Below are 25,297 nucleotides of genomic sequence, written 5' to 3'. Positions count from 1 at the left end.
CAATTCTCGTAAAACTATACATAAGTTTATTCCTACCTTTATTTAAGAGTGTACTTTTTTTACCATTCTAAACTGAACAAATGAACTGAGTGCAACAACAAAAAAGCTCCTCTCAAAAGGTAAACGTCTCGTGCCAAAAATACACAACTATCAACCAGGAAACTAAAACAGCAGCATGAATTCCAAACGAATCGAGTAAAAAAAACGAAAAAGAACCCAAAATGTCAACAGAGTTTTCGTGCGCAGCAAATTCGATCGCCACTGGGGTGCCACCACAGGAGGCGGGGGGGACCCTGCTGACCAACAACCGTCCAGGACCGTGGAAGTCCTGGCCGCCAGAACGGGATTCCGATTGGGAACGGGCATTGTTTTTGCGTTTACGAAAACAAAAACCTTCCCCGAGCGATATGCCATGCGATGATGACCGGTTCGACTGACCGTGGGGAGGTAACGTTTTGAATGGGCTCATGATATTATTTCTAGAGTTTTTTTTATGAAAAGGTCCTAATCCTAAAAAACTAGATTTAAAAATTATTTTTTTTAAGGAATTTTAAGAATTTCAAAACTTATGTTTTTTTTGTGTTTTTTAATTCCCCAATTCTGGCCGATTTGGAAACGGCCTTTACTACTGAAATAATTGAAAATAATATAAATAATAACAATTTTAAAACAAAATTAATAAACATTTTGCTGTAAAGTTTTTGTAAAGAATTTTCAAAAAAATCTCCTATTTTTCAGATTTTTCATTTTTTATTTCTTGTTTTTTTTATTTTTTTTTTATTTTTATGTTTTTGAGCAGCAGAGTCCGCGACATAATAAAAATATTTTTTAAACTTAAAAAAAATCCATTAGTTTTCAAAATGATAGTTTTGTTACTGTCACCTGATATACCTTTTTTGTTCATCAAACAATTTTTTTTTCAGATTATACATGATAAAAATTGATATATTTTTTTTGGAACAAACTTTGTTCAAAACAAAACCCTTATAAATCCTCAAAAAATCGATAACCAGTTTTTTTACTTGCTTTAACTTGAAAGAAATGGTTCTCCAAAATTCTACAAACACTTTAAGTATTTATTTTGAAATTTGAGAGGAATTCTCAAAAATTTGAATATCAAAAATTCGCTACTACCAGAAAATCTTAGAATTCCAGAAAATATTTTACTTCTTTGAATTCCACGTATTTTCTTCAATAATTATGAACTATATAGGCAAATGACGCGTTATCATTGATCTAGTTTAGCAATTTTGTATTCATAAGTATTTTACAAAAGAGTATCACAACGCAAAACTTGTGAGAAATTATTAGATTATTCTACTATTTGGAATGAAAGAATCAATTTGGAATGCTAAAAACTCATAAGTAGTAATATTTGATTTAAACAAAACCTACAAATTTAAGAAGAATTATCACAAATCATGAAAAAAAATGTTTTCTTGGAATTTTCGCGCATTTCTATTTATGAAATTGAAATATTTTGTCAATTGGACGTTATTACCAGTCTATTTTTAAATTAATATGATTTAAGAAGACTTTTTTTGTATTTTTTTTTAACAAAATATCATTTAAAAAAATATTCAATATAGGCCCCAAAATCAAGGAACAACACTTTTTTCTTTTCAAAAAACTTCGAAATTTCAATGAGTGCAATTAGCTGAAATCAATTTAAAATGAATTCCCCTGCATTTAGAATCATTTTTAGGTTATCATACTATTTGATTTAAACAAAATCTATAAATTTTAGAAGAATTTTTACAAATTTACGAATTCATAAAAAATATTTTTTTTTCTTGGAATTTTCGCGTATTTCTATTTATAAAATTGAAATATTTATTCAATTGGACGTTATTATCAGTCTACTTTCGATTAATATGATTTAAGAAGACTTTTTGCCTTCCTCACTGAGGTAAGGCTATAATCCTGCTCTAAAATTGAACTTTTTATTAAAAGCTCGAAAACCCACCTTGATGTATACATATCGACTCAGAATCGAAAACTGAACAAATGTCTGTGTGTATGTGTGTGTGTATGTGTGTGGGTATGTGTGTGTGTATGTGTGTGTGTATGTGACCAATAATGTCACGCAGTTTTCTCAGCACTGGCTGAACCGATTTTGACCAAACCAGTCGCATTCGACTTGGTTTAGGGTCCCATACGGTGCTATTGAATTGTTTGAAGTTTCGATAAGTAGTTCAAAAGTTATGTATAAAAATGTGTTTTCGCATATTTTCGGAAGATGAATAAATGGCAGTAATCTTAACCAAACATCATCATGTTATACATCGTTATTTAGGTAATTGAAAGACCTTTCCAACGAGTCCACAACTTTGAAGATCTGGCAACCCTGTCTCGAGTTATAACCACTTAAGTGATATTTATGTACTTTTTTGTAGCCGGATCTCATTTAAATGTATGTAAACAATGTCCGGATCCATCATCCGACACATCGTTGGTTAGATAATTGAAAGACCTTTCCAACGAATCTACAACATTGAAGATCTGGCAACCCTGTCTCGAGTTCTGACCACTTAAGTGATATTTATGTACTTTTTTGAAGCCGGATCTCACTTAAATGTATGTAAACTATGTCTGGATCCATCATCCGACCCATCGTTGGTTAGGTAGTTGAAAGACCTTTCCAATGAATCTACAACATTGAAGATCTGGCAACCCTGTCTCGAGTTATAACCACTTAAGTGATATTTATGTACTTTTTTTGTAGCCGGATCTCACTTAAATGTATGTAAACGATGTCCGGATCCATCATCCGACCCATCGTTGATTAGGTAATTGAAAGACCTTTCCAACGAATCTACAACATTGAAGATCTGGCAACCCTGTCTCGAGTTATAACCACTTATGTGATATTTATGTACTTTTTTTGTAGCCGGATCTCATTTAAATGTATGTAAACAATGTCCGGATCCATCATCCGACACATCGTTGGTTAGGTAATTGAAAGACCTTTCCAACGAATCTACAACATTGAAGATCTGGCAACCCTGTCTCGAGTTATAACCACTTAAGTGATATTTATGTACTTTTTTTGTAGCCGTATCTCATTAAAATGTATGTAAACAATGTCCGGATCCATCATCCGACCCATCCCTGTCTCGAGTTCTGACCACTTATAATGCCACATATGAGCCCTTGAGTGATATGTGTGTTTTTTTGGATCAATTTTGTGTCCAAACCCATCATTTTACATATCACCCATTGTTGGAAAAGAGTGAGGAAGGCACCAACCACATAGGTGGATTATGTTAGTTTTTTAAACAAAATATGATTTGAAAAAATATTCAAAATAGGCCCTAAAAATCAGGAAACAAAATTTTTTTTTTAAAAAACTTTAAAATTTCAACGCTTAAATCAATTTAAAATGAATTACCCTGCATTTAGAATCATTTTTAGGATGTTCAGGTTTATTCAAAAATTTTTTGATTTTTTGTAAATGTTCGATGTAATATTTGTCTTCGTCAAATCTTACGTTAATTGTAAACATATGATTGCAAAACAACTAGTGTGAAATGCATTTTAAAACACATTTTTCATTCAAATTTTGAGACTATGGCTTGTCATTAAAAATTTTATTTTGAGAAGAATTTCCACAAAATTTTGAATAAAGAAAATAAATTTGAAAGGCCAAAACGTACATAGTCCGTTCAAATTTCCGATACAAAATTTTATTTCATTTTTTGTACTTGTTTTAATTTGCCTAATACACCATTTCCGAAAATTGAAAACTCAAGTGGCAGGACAATTTTCAGTTTTTCCCTTCCGGCAAACTTCCACACGGGACGCTTTCTTTTCGATTGTTCTTTGCCGACTCTGGAGGCACCCCGTTTTTTTTTTTTTTGGTTTTTCTTCTGTTCTGGACCATGGCCGCGGCGCTGTCCCTTCATCGTGGGGCGTGTCACCGTGAAACTGGAGACACATTTATCATACTAATGGAAAATTTAATGAAATTACCAAATTTGGACCCGATGGCGTCTGATGGCATGATGGGAAGGAGGGGGGGGGGGACCTACCTGATCCCCATGACAATGACAATTCTCTTGAAATTTTCAACCGAAAGGGATCCATTTCTCCCCTGACGGTAAAGGGGGGGGGGGACACTTTTTGTTTCCTTTATTCGGAAATCTTTGCTCTTTGTTTGCGTGGACAAAGCGTCTGGATCTGGGAGCGAAATTGGGCCCGGAAGCTGTTCGACCCGGAATGCGTCCTAAGCAAACAGCTCGTTATCCTAGCTTCTGGGAAGAAAAGGGCAAAAAGATCCCTTCCGGATTACGGGGTGCGTTTTTCCCGAGAGGGTCACAATTAGCAGTTACTTGGAAGATGAGGATTTTAAATTTAGAAGAAAAGCTTGCTCGAAATTTTAAAATTGAACATTTTTGAAAAAGTAGGTAAAATTTAAAGAAATCGATTCCTATCTTCAATTTCAGTAATTGATCCATAACTTTAACAACTTTCCCCGTGGCACACTTCACTACCCCAAAACAAACCCCCCATAAAACCGACCTCCTCGGTCCCTTTTTCGCAGGACGTTGCACATTTTTATGCACTGCTCCGTGCAACTCTTCTGGTGTCCAGTTTTTATGACTCTCTGTCCTGCCGCCGCCGCCGTTTGACATCATCGTAAAAGTGAGAGAGAAAAAAAAGACTAAAACATTACCCAAACAAACCGACCGGCCGGCCCAAGTTGTCCCGGCGCTACGGTCATGGGCACACAGTCTCGCCGGACCAGGTCCGAAGCGCCCCAAGTTTTACGACCTTTTCGAGAGAAGTTTCGCTATGAAGAATTCTCCAGAAACTGTATTTTCAATTCCAAAAACTCAACTAAACTCAACTCTACTTCTACTTCTACTTTTACTTCTACTTCTACTTCTACTTCTACTTCTACTTCTACTTCTACTTCTACTTCTACTTCTACTTCTACTTCTACTTCTACTTCTACTTCTACTTCTACTTCTACTTCTACTTCTACTTCTACTTCTACTTCTACTTCTACTTCTACTTCTACTTCTACTTCTACTTCTACTCTGCTTTACTCTAATGAAATTATTAAATGTTTAAAATTTTAGATAAATTTATTTCCCAGAGAACTGCTTTCCCGTGCATTCTGCTATAATTTATTGATAGTGGACGACAGTTTAGAGAGTTGTTGCAGAACACATACTAGCTCTTCCTTGCATCCTTTTTTTCTTCCCTCCAGAACATGGTGGTTTGTTGTGACTACGATAACTGCTGCTCACACAAAAAATAGTACATGAAAAACTGTGCCTTTTACTGCTTCGTACTACCCAAACACAGACGAGCGAAGAGTGAAAAAATTGCTACAAGCAATCGAACAGGCCATTTATTCCGGTTCGATCGATGGCCGTGGACAATTTCTTGTACAACAGTGAGAAATTGGATTCTGTTTCCCAAGTCGAGTTGACAAATCGATTAGCTGGAACAGCTGCAATTCCTTTTAATTTCAAAATTGTCGACTCTTTTTTCTAAATATAAATCTCTTTTCTATTTCCAGCACCTCCAACGTTCATCATCAAGCCGCAGGACCAGCGCACGAATCTGAACGGAGTGGCCACCTTCAAGTGTACCGCCTCGGGGAATCCACCCCCGTCGGTGTTTTGGACCAAGGAGGGCTCACAGGTGCTCATGTTCCCGAACAACACCTACGGCAGTGTTCACATCTCTAGCCAGGGTTCGCTGCAGGTGCGCGGTGCCCAGAAGGAGGACGACGGGTACTTTGTGTGCTCGGCGCTAAGTGTGGCCGGGTCGACGACGAGCAGGGCGTATTTGCAGGTTGGTGGAATTTTTCTTAATAATTTTAGTCATCTTACCAAACTTGATCATTCAAGAATTAAATTAAGATTTGAAAAGAAAAAAACATAGAGAAATTCCATCTCAAATCAGGAATTTTTCTGGTACTTTTGTTCCCGACCCTCTCCGATTTCAATGAAACTTTGTAGACATGTTATCCTAGGCCTATATAAGCCATGTTTGTGTATATGGAGCCAATTGTACTCGAAAATGACATTTGAGAAGGGCGTAAGTAATTATAACATTTTTGTATTTTGTAATTTAAAAATGACTGTAACTCAAAGCCGTTGCATCGTATCAAAAAGTGGTCAAGCACAAACTTGTAGGAAATTTGACGGGCTTTCTGAAAAAAAAATACACTGAAAGAAAAATACAAATACACGCCACTTTTAGGAGATTTTTCAGTTTTTAAGTTTAAAAGTTAAATTTGATGGTGATGTCACGATTTTTTTTGCTCAAAATTTTTGAGGAAATAGCCTAAAATGTTACAAAAAAACTCACGAAAAATGCAGGATGGTATGTCTCTCCTAAAAAAAATTCAAAAATCATTTTCTAAAACTGTTTTTTGAAAAGTGGTCTAAACGTCAAAATTTTCAAAAGCCGATAGTAGGAATCGATTCTCCAGACAATTTTACACAAAAGTCTCCATATTGACCATTGTCCTTTGTCCAATTCTTGCGAAGTTACAGCGGTTTTAAAAATAAAAATGTTGAAAAAACAGCTTTTTTGGTGGTTTTTGCCATTTTCTATATGACAGACTTGATTTTTCAGTCTCGAAAATATTTTTACCGGAAAGCTCGTCCAATTTCCCATAAGTTTGCTTTTGACAGCTTTTCAATTGGATACATGGGCTTGTAGATATAAGCTTAATTACATTGCTCATAACTGAAAACAGAATATTTTTTTCAGTGTGGTAGAAATCTGGATAGTAAATCATCTTACGTAAATATTAAAACGAGTCAAATATAAAAGCTGTCAAAAGCAAACTCTTTGTACTCAAAATTGTTCACAAAATACCGTATTTTTCGAAAACACTTCAATTTTCATAGTGTGCATTGTGGGTATCAAACGAAGCAAAATTTTGTTTACCTTTTCACTTTATTAGTGTTTTTTTTTTTTGGTAAAAAAAATAAAATTTTCACAAAATATCGTACTTTTTAAAAATACTCAAGCTTTAAAATTTGCAGAAAAAAAGAAATTTTGCTTGCTTTTTCTCATTATTAGAGTTTTAAAAATTAAAAGTTTTACATAATACCGTATTTTTCAAAAATACTCTAATTTTCTAAATTTGCAATATGGGTATGAAATGAGGAAACAAATTTATATGGAGCACACATAATTTGATTGTATGTATGTGGCATGCAAAATTTCGCTTCGTTTGAATACGCGTAAATTTGTGTATTTTCGAAAAACATCGATAATTTGTGATTTTTTTTGGTATTTTCCAAATAAAACTGTAATTCATTGAAAAAAATAGAATTTCAATTAGTTTGGTACCGAAATTGCTAATTTTGAAAGTTTGAGTATGTAGTTTGAGTAGTTTTGTGAAACATTTAAAATTTTCCAAAAAAAACGGTATTTTGAGAAAAAAAAATTATTCTAAAAAACTCTAATAAATTGAAAAACACACAAAATTTCGTTTCATTTGATATTACATTTTTTGCAAATAATGAAATTCGAAAAATACGCTATTTTGTAAAAAAAAACTATTTTCAAAAAAGTGTAAAAAAATAAACAGGCACACAAATTTTCGCTTCGTTTGATTTCCTTATTGCAAATTTTGAAAATTTGAGTATTTTCGAAAAAATGTGATATTTTGTGAAAAACTTTGTATTTTCAGAAAATTGTAAAAAATAAAAAGGCATGCAAAATTTTGAAAACATGAGTATTTTTGGAAAAATACGGTATTTTGTGAATATTTTAGTGTTTTCTCAAAAAGCTCCAATAAAATCAAAAAAAAAAAGCATACAAAAATTGGCTTAGTTTAATACCCATATAGCAAATTTGGAAAATTTGAGTACTTTCGAAAAAATACGGCACATTGTGAAAAAATAATTTAAAATTTACTACATTTTCAAAAAAAAATATTTAAAGCATTAAAAATTTATCATGATATGGTTGAATTAATCGATTTTAGAAAGATTTTAAAAATGAGTTAACGTCCATCATCGGCATAAAGATTTTCGCCGATAGAATTATCGAAATGACGATAAAGATAACAATTATCGTTATCGTCAGACGATAATTTATCGATTAACAACTTTGGAATTCACTTATCTGATTCCAAAGTATTCTACCTTAAAACTAGATATCAGGCCTGTCAGTTTCTTACTATTATTATATTTGAAAACAGTACTACAAAAATTTTAATTTTTGCAATTCCGTCGTGAAACTACTTACTTTTCCTGTCATTCTTGAACGACGAAATAGCCTACTTTTCTGTACCAAAAATAACAGAATCGAATAGCAACACTTTTCAAATTAAATGCTGAAAAGTTCTACTTTTCAGCACTCAAATGGGTGCTGAAAAGTTGAACTTTTTAGCACTTGTTTCGAAAAGTAACACTTTTCAACATTTTTTTTTATTTAAACGATTTATTGACAAAATACATGAAAATTTTACATAAAATTTCACTCAGTGTGTTTTTCTTGGAATTGCAAAAAATGTTGTATGGAACTCGTTGCAAAACTTGATTTTTTCAGCACTCTTCGTATTTATCCAACTCGGTGAACCTCATTGGATAAATGTACGACTCGTGCTGAAAAAATCCTCTTTTTGAAACTTGTTGCATAAACTACTATTATATTCAAAACATTGAGCAATTAAATAATTTCGTTGAAATTTTAGTTACTTTTTATCATTCTGTCAATTTCAGGATGATAAAAAGCGTATTTCTCCTATTGTTTTTTTTAATTTATATATTTTTAAAAAAGAATGCTTTGTAAAGTTTACTTTGCAATTATGATTGCTTTCAATACATTTCTACTTTTTTGCCCGACCTCTACAAGAGCCAAGGGAAAAAGCTTTTAATTAATTTTATACCAAGCCAATTGTGCACAGGAAAATTACACTAGCAAAAAGAGTAATAGTCCAAGACACAAAAAAATCAACGCACTGATTTTTTATATTGACTTTTAACTTAATCAAAATTTAAGTGAATTTTCATCTGCTGTTTTAACGATCCAGCAATTCAAATATTACCTGAATAATACCAGAATAATATGCAAAAATATCAATGAAACGCAACACATCCTCATCGACACATTTACCAAAAGTAAATTTGAATATAAATATTAGTCTAAAGTATAACGACAAGAACTGATTTTCAAGCACTTTTGCGATTTCTCATCAATTCTAGATTAAATTTTCAAAAGGTCCTATCTGCATAGGAAACCCAAGACGGATAGGCTGTTTAAATACTCAGAATTATAAATCCCAGATTTCATTTTTTTTTTTATCAAAATCTCTCTACCCACTTTCCAGGTCACCAGCTCGTTCGACAGCAGCCCGCCGCCGCTGCTGCAGGTGGTCCCGGCCAACCAAACGCTGCCCCGCGGCAGTGTGGCCATGCTGCCGTGCCGCGGCTCGGGCCCCTTCAGCCCGAAGATCTACTGGAAGAAGAACGGCACCGACATCACCGCCCTCGGGGCGCGCTTCTCCATCGTCCAGGGGGGCACGCTCAAAATTGACGGTAAGTCAAACTGCTCAGGCTCAAATTGGCGCACTTGAATAAATTGTACGGTGGGTTTAGTGGTTGTGTGTACTTAGGCTGGTTTTCAGTACTTTGTTGAAAATAGTCAGCTGGGACGATAGGGTGACCAATTTCTAAATGTCATTTATTTTTTTAAGAAAATCGCTACCTATTGCCTTATTTACAATAATTCTTTTTAAATTTATGATTTGATATGATTTTCAAAGAGTCATTCTAAGAATTCAACAATGTTAGCCCAGGTCAGGCACCTCCAACAGAGGAAAGGGGAGGCAAGTTCAGGTAATTGCCAGTTTGCATGACCGGGCCATCATTGGTTTTAGTTTAGAGAGAGTGGAGCTATTTGTCGAGCGCGTTTTGTTTTCGAAGGGGTTAGCAGCTCAACCCATCCAAAAGCTGACGGGACCCGTAATTTTGATGTTAAACTTTGACGGGGCCAACATTCAATGGACTCCGACCAGATGAAGAAGAGGCACGCGATAATGATAGCCAACCCGGCCAAGTGTAAGTGTAACAAGTGTGGTTTGGGCATTGTCGGGGTTTGGGAATTAAATTGGTTGTGTACCTGTTCAGGAGGATTTTTTTTTCTTTCTTTTTTTATGGTGGTGAGCTTGATTGGCGGAATTTGCCATCAATCAATGTTATGGTCTTGTTACTCTGCCAGGATGGCAGCAGGTTGTTGGCGATGGGAGTAATTTGAACATAACAACATTTAGTGTTACATTTTTGTTGTAAAAATATTGCAACATTGTTGCAAATAGATTTATTAAATTCAAAACAAAAATGATGGTCATTTGTCATTGAAATATTTTAAATATATTATTTTCTTCAAGTTACTTAATTTTATTTTCAAGATTGCCAGAACTCATAAAATCTAAAACCAATATTGGATAAACTTCATTACTCCCCTTAGTAATGAGTCCATAAGTAACCCTTAACCTTTAGCCATCGCCACCAGCCGAATCTCCCCCGTAACTAAATTTAACTCTAAATAGCCAACTCACGGTGGAAAATTACATCTCACTGTGAATACCTTTCGGCGACTTGGCGAACGTCGCGCCGTTGTCGTCTAATCGAAAATTTGCACCACCCAACCCAACTCAATGCTTTACCAACTCAGGTGTTGTCCTCAAGGGACCACGGCGGCGGGTAATTACCAGCCTGTTAAGAGCATCGGTATTTACTTGCGAAGCCAACAGAGCAGAGAGAGCACCTCAAGTTTAGACTTAATGACACGTTTCTTGCATAATTTAGTCGCTCCCCCCTCCCGGTACACCTTCTACTAAAAGCATGCTAAAGTGATCAAATGACGACGCCGGGACACAACCCACCGAAAACGCCTCCCAAAATGAGCAAAAACCCTGGCGGTGGTGTTTAGTTTAGCGTTTGGTGTCGGCTTCGATTTGTTTACCACTCTGGCGCGCCAATCACGATATTGGCACAATAACATGCCACCGAATAAAAGGCACGGAAAGGAGCAGAATCGGGAAATTTTCTGATAATAATTCAAAAATAGATAAAGTACACACAAGTTTAGAAAAAAAACATCACTACCAAATAGAAAAATCATAAAAATAAATTAAATATTCTGAAAAAAGTAACTCAACAAAAAATTAAAAACTAAAAAATTTGACGAAAATAAAATGTAGACAGAATTTTAAAGTTTTCTGAAATTAACATAGATGTTTTTCAAATTTAAAATAAAAATGAATAAACTAATTCGAAACTTCAGTGCATCAACACCCAAAACTAGACACGATCGGCCACGCACAACACGACTAACAAAAAAAAGGGGGGCTGGATGTCAACCCGGCCCACTGATTGAAAATCCCCTTTTTCGTGCAACAACGAGCTGTTTGCAAAAATTGCCATAGTACCTGCGAAAGAGTCTTTGGCGGCGGCGCGTTTGCTTGCCATCCCAGACCCAAAGTGTGCACTGCATGTTGTATCTAGCCCTGTTGTGCTGGGTTCTTGGATGAAAAATTGGCAGTGAAAACAAAATAAATGGCGCGCGTTTTGTTTGTTTGTTTTTTCTTCGTGCATGTTGTCACGCAAGTGGCACCTCCGCCTACGGAGAAATTTGGTGAAGTTGTGATGAAATGCACTCTGATATAACTACATTAAATGTTGTGAATGTGAATTTTTCACAAGTTTGTTTACATAATTTCAACAAAAGGAAAAGCCAATTTCGCAATAACATATCCCTTTTGAAATATTAGTCTTGATTTTTAAAATCTTGATAAAATATTTGTCAAAAGATTTCAAATTTAACAAAAGTTTCATACCCTGACATTGAAAATTAGAGCAATAGTTACCAAGATATTGTAGATTGAAAAAATGTGTTTTATCGGATAGCATTTGAAATTTATAAAAAATACTTCTTTTTTTTTCGAGCCAAAATTTCAGTTACCAAAAGTTGGATCAACAATAATAATTAAAAGAAAATTGAAGAAAATTTTACAAGATGTTTTGGGGTCGAAAATAAATGGATAAATGAAATGAATATTTAAAAATGGAAACGAATGATTAAAATCAACACTTGCAATTATCAATTATCTAAAATCAACGATTTCAATTATCAAAAAAAGATATTGCAAATTTCAAGCACAAAATCAGAAATTCTAATGCAAAAAGTATCACAAATCGCTTTATTTAATGCTACTACCAAAATTTTGCTAAATATCAATCAAATCATGAAAACAAATTTTTCGTTAGTTTTTAAGTTTTTTTCTTCAAATTAGTGACCCAAACATCAAAATAAAATAAAAAACGTGTATAAAAGTGCCCCATTTTTATAAACATACGAAAACAAATGGTATACAATGTTTTTTTTTATAATTTACAATCAATTGTACAAGTTTTTTCAATAGAAATTTAAATCATCAGCAGTAATTTGTTTTGCCACCAGTATTTTTGAAGAAATGTTGAAGTGGGGTGGAGATAAGAACTTGCAATATGATTTGCAATGCTTTTATGATAAAAAATAAATCTAGTAAAGTTAGTCAATATCATTTTTTTTTTTTGCTATAAACGTTGAAATAAAAATTCAGGGGTTTTCCGTCTTTCTGAATAAAAAAAATGATTTCCAGCGACTATGCCTAAAAATCAAAAAACCTCCTCTCGGGGTACGGACTTTTGATTTTTCATAACATAAACAGATTTTGAGAATCCGACTTTAAGTGATCAAATGTGAATTATTTAAAAAAAAACAGCGAAATTTGTTACTAAAACCAGCATCTGCGTAAAATCAAAACCGTCGTTTAAGGAGACTCCAAAAAAACTTCTGCGCAATTGTTTAAAATTGAGCAGATCCAAAGGAAAGTCCATTTGAAAAAATGTGATTTTTGTATAAAATAAAAAATAAGTCGAATGAAATTTCGAAAAACAATTAAAGTTATTTATCAAATTTACAATCGAAATTGACGTTTCATTTTATTTTGTCAATAAAGTATACCTTTTTTCATCATTAGCGTTTAAAGTTATTTTTTCTATTTATTTGAATTTGTTCAAGTTTTGCCTTTAAAGAAAATCTTCATAAAGAAAAGATAACCTGCAATTTGATCCTATTGTCCTTAAAAAATTTCCCGTATGTTTTTTTTGTGTTGAGCACTGCTAGAAAACTGCTGATTGGTGAGAAAAAACTTCATTAAGTTGAAATTTTGTGAAAATGAGCCATCTGATTAGTCCTCCTTTTTTGAACACGCAATTCATCGAAATTTAAACTTATAATTACGATAAATTGCGAGTTAAAAATTGATAAAAAATTAAAATTCGTGAAATTGTCTTTAAATAAATAAATCAAATCCAACTTTTTATATTGAGAAATAAAACTTTCAAATGGTTACCCTGGATTCTAACATTTTAAAATCTGTTTTAATTAAATAAGCATAATGGTCAAACATATAGTTTCCGAGAAATTTCGAGTCAAAAAAGGAAGGCCAATTTTATGACACAGGGAAAACCCTTTTCACACAAAATTTAACTTTTAAAGGCTGTATTTCAGCATAGACTAAATATTATTATTATAATCTATGATTTCAGCAACCAGCAGTTGCCAAATAAATCTGATTTTTTTAGTGATGAATTAAAAATTATTAAGGATTACATAATATAATGTTTCTTCCAGACTAAGTTTTTTTCTGTTTCAACCTGGTTAACCTGGTCCGAACAACAAAGTCGAAATAGAAAATTGTGAAGAAATATTCTTAGGTTTTCTTAAATCTGTTTTGATTACTTAACCACTTGAAAGCACTTAATCAAAAAATATAAATAATATTGTACAGAGAAATTTTTGATTGCAAATTTTATTTTGCTTCAACAAACCATTTGAAAGAAATGACATAATTTTTTAATTTTTTTTTCAAAATTCACAATTTAAAAAAAACATTTTTCTGGTACCAGGTTTTCCACTAACCTAATCTCAAGCTTGAAAGATACGTTTTAGTCCCCTAAATTTTATTCAAAAATTTCAAAATTAAAAAAGGGAATTCATCTAGAAGTGAGAAATGTGAAATACAAAAATCGGAAATTGTTTTCCGAGCATCATTTATTTTTCCTACAGATCCACGTGCAACTTGAAATTCCCTCGTCAAGACAATCTACATCAGTCCGCAAATACCGATTTTTGTCTTATTTTGGGTTTCAATGGGTGTACATGTTTATTTTACATAGAAACCCGAAACATGACCAAAAATCGATATTATGACTCTTTGGCTCAATTCTGAGGGCATATTCAGAATCAGTGACAGATTTTGTGTCAAAAAAATGCGTGAATATTCGTCAGGTTCACATTTTTACACATTTATTGATTACTCAAAAAATGGGTATTAATCAACCAACCAAATTTTCAACATTCCAAAATTCAATTTTTTTTTGCTGTGACGATTGGATAGTTTTCGAATTTCATTAGGGTGGTCCCATACTTTTTTTCATTGAAAATACAACTTTTTGAAGCTAAGATATTTCGAGTTTAAAATGAAATGCCCTAATTTTTTTCAGCGTTTTATATACTAGATCTCATTTTTTCGAATATTGGAGCATGAGCATGAGCATGAGCATGAGAGATCACCCATGGTTGCCCCTCCGTTGCTGAACAGAACCGTAATATCCTTTCAGCACTACTGATTATAGGCTTCGACGATCTAGTGGTGTTTCCCTTATCAACAGCATGTATGAATGCGCTGAAAAGATAAAACACCATGATTGCTAAAGCTAGATCAGTTGCGAATAGGTAACAGTCATTGGCCACCAACGGCACCCGCCATGTCAGTTTGTAGACCTCGATTTTAAGGGACGGGAAGTTAGTTAGCGCAGGTTGCTACTAGGGCAGCTGATTTACTCTGTGCTTACACCCCACGAGCGCCAGGAACCTGAAAACTTGTTAGTAGGATAGGGTGTTTGGTCAGGATTCATCATAGAAGATGATGATGCGACCCAAAATCATAGTGTTTGTTTAACGGTATTTTGTTTTATTCTCAAGGCAAGCAATCGGATGCTGCGGATGAGACATTTCCCGTTTATCTGTTGTTAAATTTTAAATGAAATGGTTTAGTCTTAGACAGCCGGCTGTGGAAAGATAGAACCAAAATCATATGAAATTAATGAATGAAGGATTGAACAGTGCAATTTTTAACTTGAGATGATTTAACGAGTTTTAAATGATTGATGTTTAGTGAGGTACTGGTTAACGTTGCGAACGACGAGTTACAATGTTTATCGAACTGAAATGGTATGATAAGGTTTTGTTGTTGTTGCACACCGACAACGGACGCAAAAATTTTGCGACCCAACGAAAAGGCATCGCAAATCGAACTGGCTAACTGTCATCGGGACAGCCAGAGCCAGCCGCACCTTCACACGCACGCGAAAGGAAGCATAGCATAGCATAGCATAGCATTGGTGTCTACCCGTAGCTGCTACTTCGTTATTGACCAGGACCCCCAAACATTGCTCCGTGGACCACAGATGAAAAGTAGGAACCATCACCCCTTCGCAATTTTCAAAGGTCCCTATCGTGCTGATCAATACCGACGCCGGCCACAACCAGTGGTAAGAACACGGGGAATTCGACCGCGATTCTCCAGAAATTCTCCGTCGGCGTGCCTTCCGATCAACGGTGATGTAGGAAGGGCTTAATTCATTAAAATTATTTTATATCATAAGCCTTAAGACATATCCGTCGACGTGCCTTCCGATCCTCGATGATATGGAAAGGACTTAATCCAGCAATACGACTTGCTTGTCTCAAAAAACAAAAATCGGATCGTTTCTATCGAAAACTATATAAAGAGAACAAAAATAAAATTCATCAGCCAACGAACGCGCGAACAAAAAATAAATGAAAAAGAAGAAGAAGAAATCCAATCACCCCATGCACTCGAACAGCGACACAAAAGAGACGGAAAATAACACGAAAAAACAGGACTGAGCGTCCACACAGGCACCGCACTACTGATGCCATTGTTTAATTATAATGACCAATCACCCCATGCACTCGAACAGCGACACAAAAGAGACGGAAAATAACACGAAAAAAACAGGACCGAGCGTCCACACAGGCACCGCACTACTCATCTCATTTTTTCGAATATTGGAGTTTAAAAAATGCGATTTCAGAGCAAATTTTTTTTAATAACTGAAATTTAACGTTAATAAAAAAAAACTGATTTTCGAGGGTTTGATCTGATGCTATTGAAAAAATTCGACGTAGAAGAATAGATAGTAGATTGTTAGAAAAAAATTAAATGTTAGATTTTAATCGTGAACCACCCTAAGTTTCAACAAAGCCAAAAGTTGCCTCTTCTAATTTGCTTAATCTGTTTTACTCCGAAACTTCATCATTTGTTGGAAAATACCTTTTGGGTATTTCTCTACCAACTCACACGAAATCGAGAAAAGTTGCCCCGACCCCTCTTCGATTTGCGTGAAACTTTGTCCTAAGGGGTAACTTTTGTCCCTGATCACGAATACGAGGTCCGTTTTTTGATATCTCGTGACGGAGGGACGGTACGACCCCTTCCATTTTTGAACATGCGAAAAAAGAGGTGTTTTTCAATAATTTGCAGCCTGAAACGGTGATGAGATAGAAATTTGGTGTCAAAGGGACTTTTATGTAAAATTAGACGCCCAATTTGATGGTGTACTCAGAATTTCGAAAAAACGTATTTTTCATCGAAAAAAAACACTAAAAAAGCTTTAAAAATTCTACCATTTTCCGTTACTCGACTGTAAAATTTTTTGGAACATGTCATTTTATGGGAAATTTAATGTACTTTTTGAATCTACATTGACCCAGAAGGGTCATTTTTTCATTTAGAACAAAATTTTTCATTTTAAAATTTCGTGTTTTTTCTAACTTTGCAGGGTTATTTTTTAGAGTGTAACAATGTTCTACAAAGTTGTAGAGTAGACAATTACAAAAATGTTGATATATAGACATAAGGGATTTGCTTATAAACATCACGAGTTATCGCGATTTTACGAAAAAAAAGTTTTGAAAAAAATACGTTTTTTCAAAATTCTGAGTACGCCATCAAATCGGGCGTCTAATTTTACATAAAAGTCCCTTTGACACCAAATTTCTATCTCATCACCGTTTCAGGCTGCAAATTATTGAAAACACCTCTTTTTTCGCATGTTCAAAAATGGAAGGGGTTTTACCGCCCCTCCGTCACGAGATATCAAAAAACGGACCTCGGATTCGTGATCAGGGACAAAAGTTACCCCTTAAGACAAAGTTTCACGCAAATCGAAGAGGGGTCGGGGCAACTGCTGTGTGAGTTTGCGGAGAATTACCCTTTTGTCTTAATTACACTACCTGTATACCAACGTTTATAAATTTGACCAGTTTTCTTGGGTTTACACAAAGTTAACAGAATTAATTTTTAAATAAATTAAGAATTCCTGATTTTTTCAGAACTCTTCGGTTGTGGGAAATAGATTGATTATGACAAATCATGCTTATTACATAAAAAAATATATCTATTTTATTTTAACCCTCAAATAATCATTAAATTTTATTTCAAAAATCAAATATTCTGAGTGTAACCCAAAAGCGCCACCTTGCTTTCCTCTTTCTGACATAGGCAATTTGCAAAAAAAGCAACAACTGAAGCATGACTAGAAACTTGTCTAGGTGGCTAGAAAAAGCCAACCTCCTCCAATCGTCGGCTTACTTAAAGAACCCTGCCCCTTTCTGCGGGTCCTTCTAGCAAGGCCCATGAGATTGCATGTTGCATGATATTGGCTTACATGCAACTGCAAATCATTCAAGCCTGACTGACTCGGGGCCCCCGAACGCATGTTAACCGATTCCGTGTGATCTTATTAGGCAAAAAAGCAACAAAACAGCAGAGATTTATTGCTGAAAGCCCACTGGTGGCAGATTTTACGGTTGAAAAATTGAAATAAATGTCATTAAGAGAGGTGGTTTCCCTCGTCGCCCCAAGGGTCGTTGATTCCGAAAGCCTTAAAAAACAATTAATTTCTGTCGCGCAATGAAAAGTCGAGCACAAAACTACTTTTAACAAGCTTCCGGCCAAAAGTCCGGGAAAGTTTTCCTCGCGCGTAATTGTTTTCTTCCTCGGAAAAACACGCAACTTTTCTCTTTAGTGGCACACAAATTCACTATAAATTCATAACGTAGTTGTTTCTAGCAGTGAAGAAGTATTTTAATTAGCAAAGTTTACCCGCCTTATCCGGGATCGTTTGCTTTCTCTTAATGACCAGTTTTTGAATGTTTTATTGAGGTGACTTTCAAGTCCTGCTTCATTTTTTATTGAGATTCAAAAATTTTAATGTGCCAATTGTGAATAACTTTAAAAATTAACTAATTTACACAAACTTATAGGGACACGAACCAATCATCAATAATTTGCACTTTTCCATCTATATTCTTCAAGGTTTTTTTGCTTTTTTGTGTCATTAAAAACTGTGAGATTCAGAACGAATATTAATTCTGAATGTGGCTTTGACACGAGCCAAGCCTTCAAACGCGTGATAAAAATAATTATCGCGTTCTTTCTCCCAAATTTTCGCCCACAAGAAAAAAACGAGAAGCAGATAATATCTCCCTCTCTATCCCTCAATTTCACTTTCTCCCCACCTATTCAAATTCACGCAGAAAAAAATATCCACCCCCGCTAAGCGACAATTCCCCGGGACCACGTGACTAAAGGTATAAGCACTTTGTGTGTTTTTCTCCTCTCCTCCTTTTTTTTTCGTTGGTGCTTTTAAGGGCACTTAACCTGAAAGCTCTCTTCCGGTCCTTTTTGGCTCCGACCCAGCTGGCTTTAGCTTTGGCAGCGCGTCGTGCGGCTTTCGCAAACGGAAAGACACACATTTCTACATATGTGGTGACTGCTGCTTCTTGGGGATGATTTTAGTTTGCAGAGTGTGCTTTAAAAAAGTGTTTCCCAGCTACACCTACAAGATATAACACTTTGGGTCGTGCTTGGGAAGAAAGGTGAAGGTGGAGAAAAGTGCATGACCTGATTTTTGAATATTATGGTTAGGGTGAAAGAAGATGTCTCGTTTGGCTTGTGTTGAAGATATATAATTTATTTTTTTTTTATTTTTTTTAACAATATACAATTTCAATTTCAGTTCAAAAATTATCCAAAGAATCAGGGGAAATCAGGAAAAAAATAATTCTTAAAACATTATAAGCATACAATACATTAGGCCTCTAGAGCTTTACTGAAACTTGGTCAATGCATTCCCTGTATAAGTAAAGCCATTTTTAAATTTTACGGGATTTCCGTGAAATCCCGCAAAATTTAACAATTTTCTCGTATTATATTTTTGAATTTGATTCTTAATAACATATGTTGTTAATAACAACATAATAAATATTTCATCCATAAAGACTTTTTAAGTAAATTTTAATAGTTTTCAATTTGAAAGCACAATAGAGCAATTCTCTACGAAATCGGTCTTTTTCCTTCGATTTTAATTTTTGTATTTTTTAATCCGACTGAAACTTTTTTGGTGCCTTCGGTATGCCCAAAGAAGCCATTTTGCATCATTAGTTTGTCCATATAATTTTCCATACAAATTTCGCAGCTGTCCATACAAAAATGATGTATGAAAATTCAAAAATCTGTATCTTTTGAAGGAATTTTTTGATCGATTTGGTGTCTTCGGCAAAGTTGTAGGTATGGATACGGACTACACTGGAAAAAAATTATACACGGAAAAAAAATTTGGTGATTTTTTTATTTAACTTTTTATCACTATAATTTGATTTGCAAAAAAACACTAGTTTTATTTTTTTTATATGTTTTAGAGGACATAAAATGCCAACTTTTCAGAAATTTCCAGGTTGTTTAAAAAAACATTGACCGAGTTATGAATTTTTTAATCAATGCTTATTTTTTCAAAAAATCAACTTCACTTTTCGATGTAAAATCAAATTTGCAATCCAAAAGTACTGTAGTAAAATTTTGATTAAGTGCATCGTTTTCAAGTTTAATCCATATTTAGGTGACTTTTTTGAAAATAGTCGCAGTTTTTCATTTTTTTAAATTAGTGCACATGTTTGCACACTTTTGAAAAAAAATACTTTTGAAATGCTGAGAAAATTCTCTATATTTTGCTTCTTCGGACTTTGTTGATACGACCTTTAGTTGCTGAGATATTGCAATGCAAAGGTTTAAAAACAGGAAAATTGATGTTTTCTAAGTCTCACCCAAACAGCCCACCATTTTTTAATGTCGATATCTCAGCAACTAATGGTCCGATTTTCAATGTTAATATATGAAACATTTGTGAAATTTTCCGATCTTTTCGAAAACATTATTTTCAAAATTTTCAAATCAAGACTAACATTTCAAAAGGGCCAAACATTCCATATTACGCCCTTTTAAAATGTTAGTCTTGATTTGAAAATTTTGAAAATATTTTTTTCGAAAAGATCGGAAAATTTTACAAATGTTTCATATATTAACATTGAAAATCGGACTATTAGTTGCTGAGATATCGACATTAAAAAATGATGGGCTGTTTGGGTGAGGCTTAGAAAACATCAATTTTCCTGTTTTTAAACATTTGCATTGCAATATCTCAGCAACTAAACGTCGCATCAACAAAGTCCGAAGAAGCAAAATATAGAGAATTTTCTCAGCTTTTAAAAAATATTTTTTTCAAAAGTGTGCAAACATGTGCACTAATTAAAAAAAAAATGAAAAACTGCGACTATTTTCAAAAAAGTTACCTAAATATGGATTTAACCTGAAAACGGTGCACTTTATCAAAATTTCACTAAAGTACTTTTTGATTGCAAATTTGATTTTACATCGAAAAATGAAGTTGAAAAAATTTTGCGACCAATATTTCAATTTTTTGAAAAAATAAGTAATGATTACAAAATTCGGTCAATGATTTTTTGCACAACTTGGAAATTTCTGAAAAGTTGGCATTTTATGTCATCTAAAACATTACAAAAAATAAAAATAGTGTTTTTTTGCAAATCAAATTTTAGTGATAAAAAGTTAAATAAAAAAATCACCAAATTTTTTTTACCGTGTATAATTTTTTTCCAGTGTAGTCCGTATCCATACCTACAACTTTGCCGAAGACACCAAATCGATCAAAAATTCCTTCAAAAGATACAGATTTTTGAATTTTCATACATCATTTTTATATGGACGGCTGCGAAATTTGTATGGAAAATTATATGGACAAACTAATGATGCAAAATGGCTTCTTTGGGCATACCGAAAGCACCAAAAAAGTTTCAGTCGGATTAAAAAATACGAAAAAAATCGAATGACCGAAATCCTAGAGAACTGCTCAATACAAACCATCTGAAGAATTGTTAGAAAAATATACATTGACATAAAGTTGTGACAACATTTACTGAGAAGTAATGTGTTAACATAATTAACTCAAAGTATAGAGCAAATTTTCTGAATCATCATGTTAGCATCCACGTCAATCTTTTGATTCCACTTATTCTCATACCAAAAAAAATATTTTGGCTTTTTCCCCGAAACTTGTTCAAATTGACTGAATATTGGAATAAGTTTTTGAAAGATTGCTGATTTTGTTCAGCTGAATTGTTTTATTTTTGAAAATTTCAGTTTTTTTAGTCCTTTTTAATTTTCACGACATTTGATTATTTTGGTAGATGATTTCCGAGAAAGTTAAAAAAATCGATCTTTTTTGTTTCCTGTTTTCATATAAGATAAAAAAAAGATATCGTTTTAGATCAAATAATTTTACAGATTTTTATTGTTTTTCATTCAGTTTTTGAAAAGTGAGATGAAAACCTTAAAAAATATTTTTACAGGGAAAAATGTCAGATTACTCTGACCATTTGGTTGAACAAGACTGTCAAATTATGCTGTGGTATGAACTTCAATAAAATGTAAAGCGATCAAATAGAAGCAAATTAGCGAAAAAATTTCAGATGAAGAAGTCGAATATTTTAAAAAGGCAGTTCAATAAATGATTATATGCATGCCCTACATTTCGTTTCAAAGTATATATAAGCCCGCTAAAAATATATATATATTTTTAATAAGGAAAAGTTTTTTTTATCAGTTTTTAATTTAGTGATTTTTTTTATCTATTGAATAATTATTTATAATGAATGTTAAAAAGAAGTTTCTATGATATTAACAAATGACTGTCAGCATTATTTTAACTTTTTCATGTTCCGTGAAATTTTGTGTTTTTAAAGTAAGTTCCCCGTAAAATATTCAATGTTTTAGCGTGAAAAATCACTAAGCCTATCATTCATTATTCCTAAGAGCCTAGCACTAACATAAAACGAAAAAATCAAACATATGCAATGCATTTTTTATTAAACAAAATAGGAATCTGCGCTTGAGTTGAAGATGGTGCAAAATCTGAAACAAAAGTTATTTTTTTTAATTCAGCTTTTAAAATTTACTTTTGTGATAGAAAACTACTCAAGGCTTTGCTGATAGGATTGCTGGTTGTTCAAATATTTACATATTATTAAATTTAATAAAACATACTTTTTCTCAGAGTCATATAACTAGCCTTACTCGACTTTTCTGCTCTTTCTTTAAAAATAATTTTATTTTTTTAAGATCTTTAGAAGGGCGGAATTCCCATATTTTGAAAGCTTTCAAATGCTATGATTTAAAATATGTAACTTATTAGGTGACACTAAGTAAAAATTGTTTTTCTCAAAATTTTATCTATTTTTTTTCTTTTCAATAGGCTTTATTTGAGTAACCAGCAAGTTTTCTCAGCATTTCCAAAATACTTTTGCGGCGTTGCCTTTTCTTCATGGAATATTTTTAAATTGCAAAAACAATGAACCTGCTACTAAAATGTTAAACATGAAAACGTCAAAATTAAAAAAAAAATAAGTAATTTTCGATTGCAGATTATGCTTTTTATTTATGTTGAATGCTAAAAATGTATGATTCCTAAAAAATTGGGCCGTTGCAAATTTTATTTAAATTTTGTGTTTATCCTCACAACCTTTCAAAAAAATATTATTGCTGAAAATTAAAATTTTCCTTGATAAATCTTGAATAATGATTTTTAACTATTTAAAATACATTGTTAAACGTCAACTTTTGTATTTTGATCAAATAAGGCACTTTTAAACTTTTTGGAAATTTTTAAATTTTTTGACCGCAGATAAAAAAAGTCATAAAACTTAAAGAAATAAATATTTTTATAAATTCATTGATATTTTGCAAATTTTCGGCGTAACGGGAAAAAGTAAGAACTTTTTCAAAAATATGTATTTGCCCAATACTTTAAAATATATTTGCATAAAGGCGTTCTTCAAAATATTTTGCTTTTATTTCTTTAAAATCAATGTGAAGTTTTTTTTTTTTGAACATATTTTAAAATGTCTTTGTAAATTATTGATTTTTTTTTAAATAAATGTGTTGATCAATGTTAAAAGACAAGATTTCAATATTTTTTAAATGTAGAATAGGGAAAATAAACCCATTTTAATCACTCTAAGCCGTTCAACCAATTCTCTCCGCTTTTGCATTTTACCGCTATTAAATCAACATTTTTAGATACGTCAACAGTGAAAAGTTGCTTGCTCACTTTTATTTGAGCTATTTGTTATTTTGGAACAGTCAAAAACACTTTATGAAAGTTGTAATTCCTAGTCAACAGGCCGATAATAGAAATAGGAGTAACAACAACTTAGATTAGATTAGAGCAACACATGTCACATGGTGAGAAACATTGGAAAGTGATAAACATTGAATAAAGAAGATAATTTGCGAAAAAATTGTGCACTGTGATCCGCCGGGGAATTGAACCCCGTTCTATCTCATACCATGAGAACGCATCACCGATCTGCCAACGGAACCAAACCACCGTGCTGAGAGGCAACCTCTTAGAACGTGATCTGTTTCTACTGGGTAATCGTATGACATTTGTTCCATGTCTCCGATGCAACCAACACCAATTCTTTCGCTCTTCTATTATGTCAATTTCTCTCTCTTTCCAGTGGCTCTCCGAGATCCTTGTGGATCAAGTATATTTTTAGAAGCATTTGTGTCGTTGTTCATTAGGGTCATTGGGTGAATACTGAACACCTCGACCCAAATGCGACGTATAAACGCGGTTGCCTACTTGAACAATGACAACATTTGAGTGGATTAAAGCCACCGGCTTATTTTGCAGTAATTCTGGGTCAAAATTTCAAAAATTACTCCAACAACAACTTAATGTAACAATTTGCAAAAAGATGATTTTTTCAGCACATTTATCTAACGAGGTTTACCGAGTTGGATAAATACGACGAGAGCTAAAAAAAAAATTTGCAACGAGTTGCTTACAACAATTAAAGTATTCATTTTCCATTCTGTTATCCTTGATAGAGAAAAGTAGGCCGTTTTGTGATTTTCGCAAGTTTATTGGGCTATTTAAACAATCAGATCAGTTTAGGTCTTGTTAGTTTTGCAAAACATTTCTACAGAACCTAATACAAAAAGTAGGGCTCTAACTGTTTTTTGTTCAGAGTTATGACAATTTCCGTAAAAAAGTCGAAGTAAAAAATGTTCGCGTGTAGTGGATCCTTAAGTAGGAAAAAGAGTAAAATTTCAAAAACTCAATTGCCATCTTTATGTGAAAACCAATAAAGAAACGCCTGTTTAAACTGTTTCAAGCATTATTTCAAAGCTCTCCCAAATCGCAATTCCCCAAACGAAAAACTGTCAAGCTAAGCAAAGGCTAGGCCATTTGATCATTTTATTTTTATCGACTTTGCATGACAATAAACTTTTGTGACTTTTCACTTTAGAACACATTTTTTTCCTCTCCGATCAAATCGATAGCTCCGTTTTCTCTATCACCGATCTGAGGGATATCACTCGAATAAGGGATAACCAAATGGCCTATAAAATTGAACAACTTCCCTTTTTTGGCATCTCAGTGCAAGTAGGTACTGGCAGAACAAAAGTGACATCTCTCTGCTCACTTTTACGATTTTGGCTTTTTCATCGCGATGATTACGATGATGATCATCGGCGTCGTCGTGATGCGGCCAAACGATTCCATTCGATGATAATGGTGGTTTTCCTGAATGTACTAGGAAGTGATTCCTTGGTTCGACTATTTTGCTGAGTTGGGTAATTCTTTGGAAAATCCAATGGGATTCGATTTTTTGTCATGCATGAAAAAGCTCAAAACGCTGATTTTAAGTTTTTATTTCAAGATTTACACTGTTCTATCTTTGAAAATTTAAAATGTCAAAAAAATATTATCAGAAGCTTCAAATTTTTCAGAGATTTTTTCACTATTAGTTGAGC

At 33.4% G+C, this 25,297-nt stretch overlaps 1 protein-coding gene across 3 annotated transcripts in view; it reads left to right on the top strand.

Annotated features, from left to right (window-relative positions):
• Nucleotides 1-25,297, top strand: part of LOC6041652 (protein sax-3) — a 418,150-nt gene that overhangs the window by 358,767 nt on the left and 34,086 nt on the right. For all 3 annotated transcript variants that reach the window (XM_038251334.1, XM_038251332.1, XM_038251333.1), the window contains exons 6-7: nt 5,531-5,808; nt 9,311-9,518. In XM_038251334.1, coding sequence (XP_038107262.1) covers nt 5,531-5,808; nt 9,311-9,518 — 486 coding nt within the window. The remainder of the gene's footprint in view (nt 1-5,530; nt 5,809-9,310; nt 9,519-25,297) is intronic.

This window comes from Culex quinquefasciatus, chromosome 2, assembly GCF_015732765.1.
Source record: "Culex quinquefasciatus strain JHB chromosome 2, VPISU_Cqui_1.0_pri_paternal, whole genome shotgun sequence".
In the NCBI taxonomy this organism is placed as follows: domain Eukaryota; kingdom Metazoa; phylum Arthropoda; class Insecta; order Diptera; family Culicidae; genus Culex; species Culex quinquefasciatus.
Note: the sequence above shows the minus strand (reverse complement) of the source record. Positions and strands in the feature narration are given on the sequence as shown.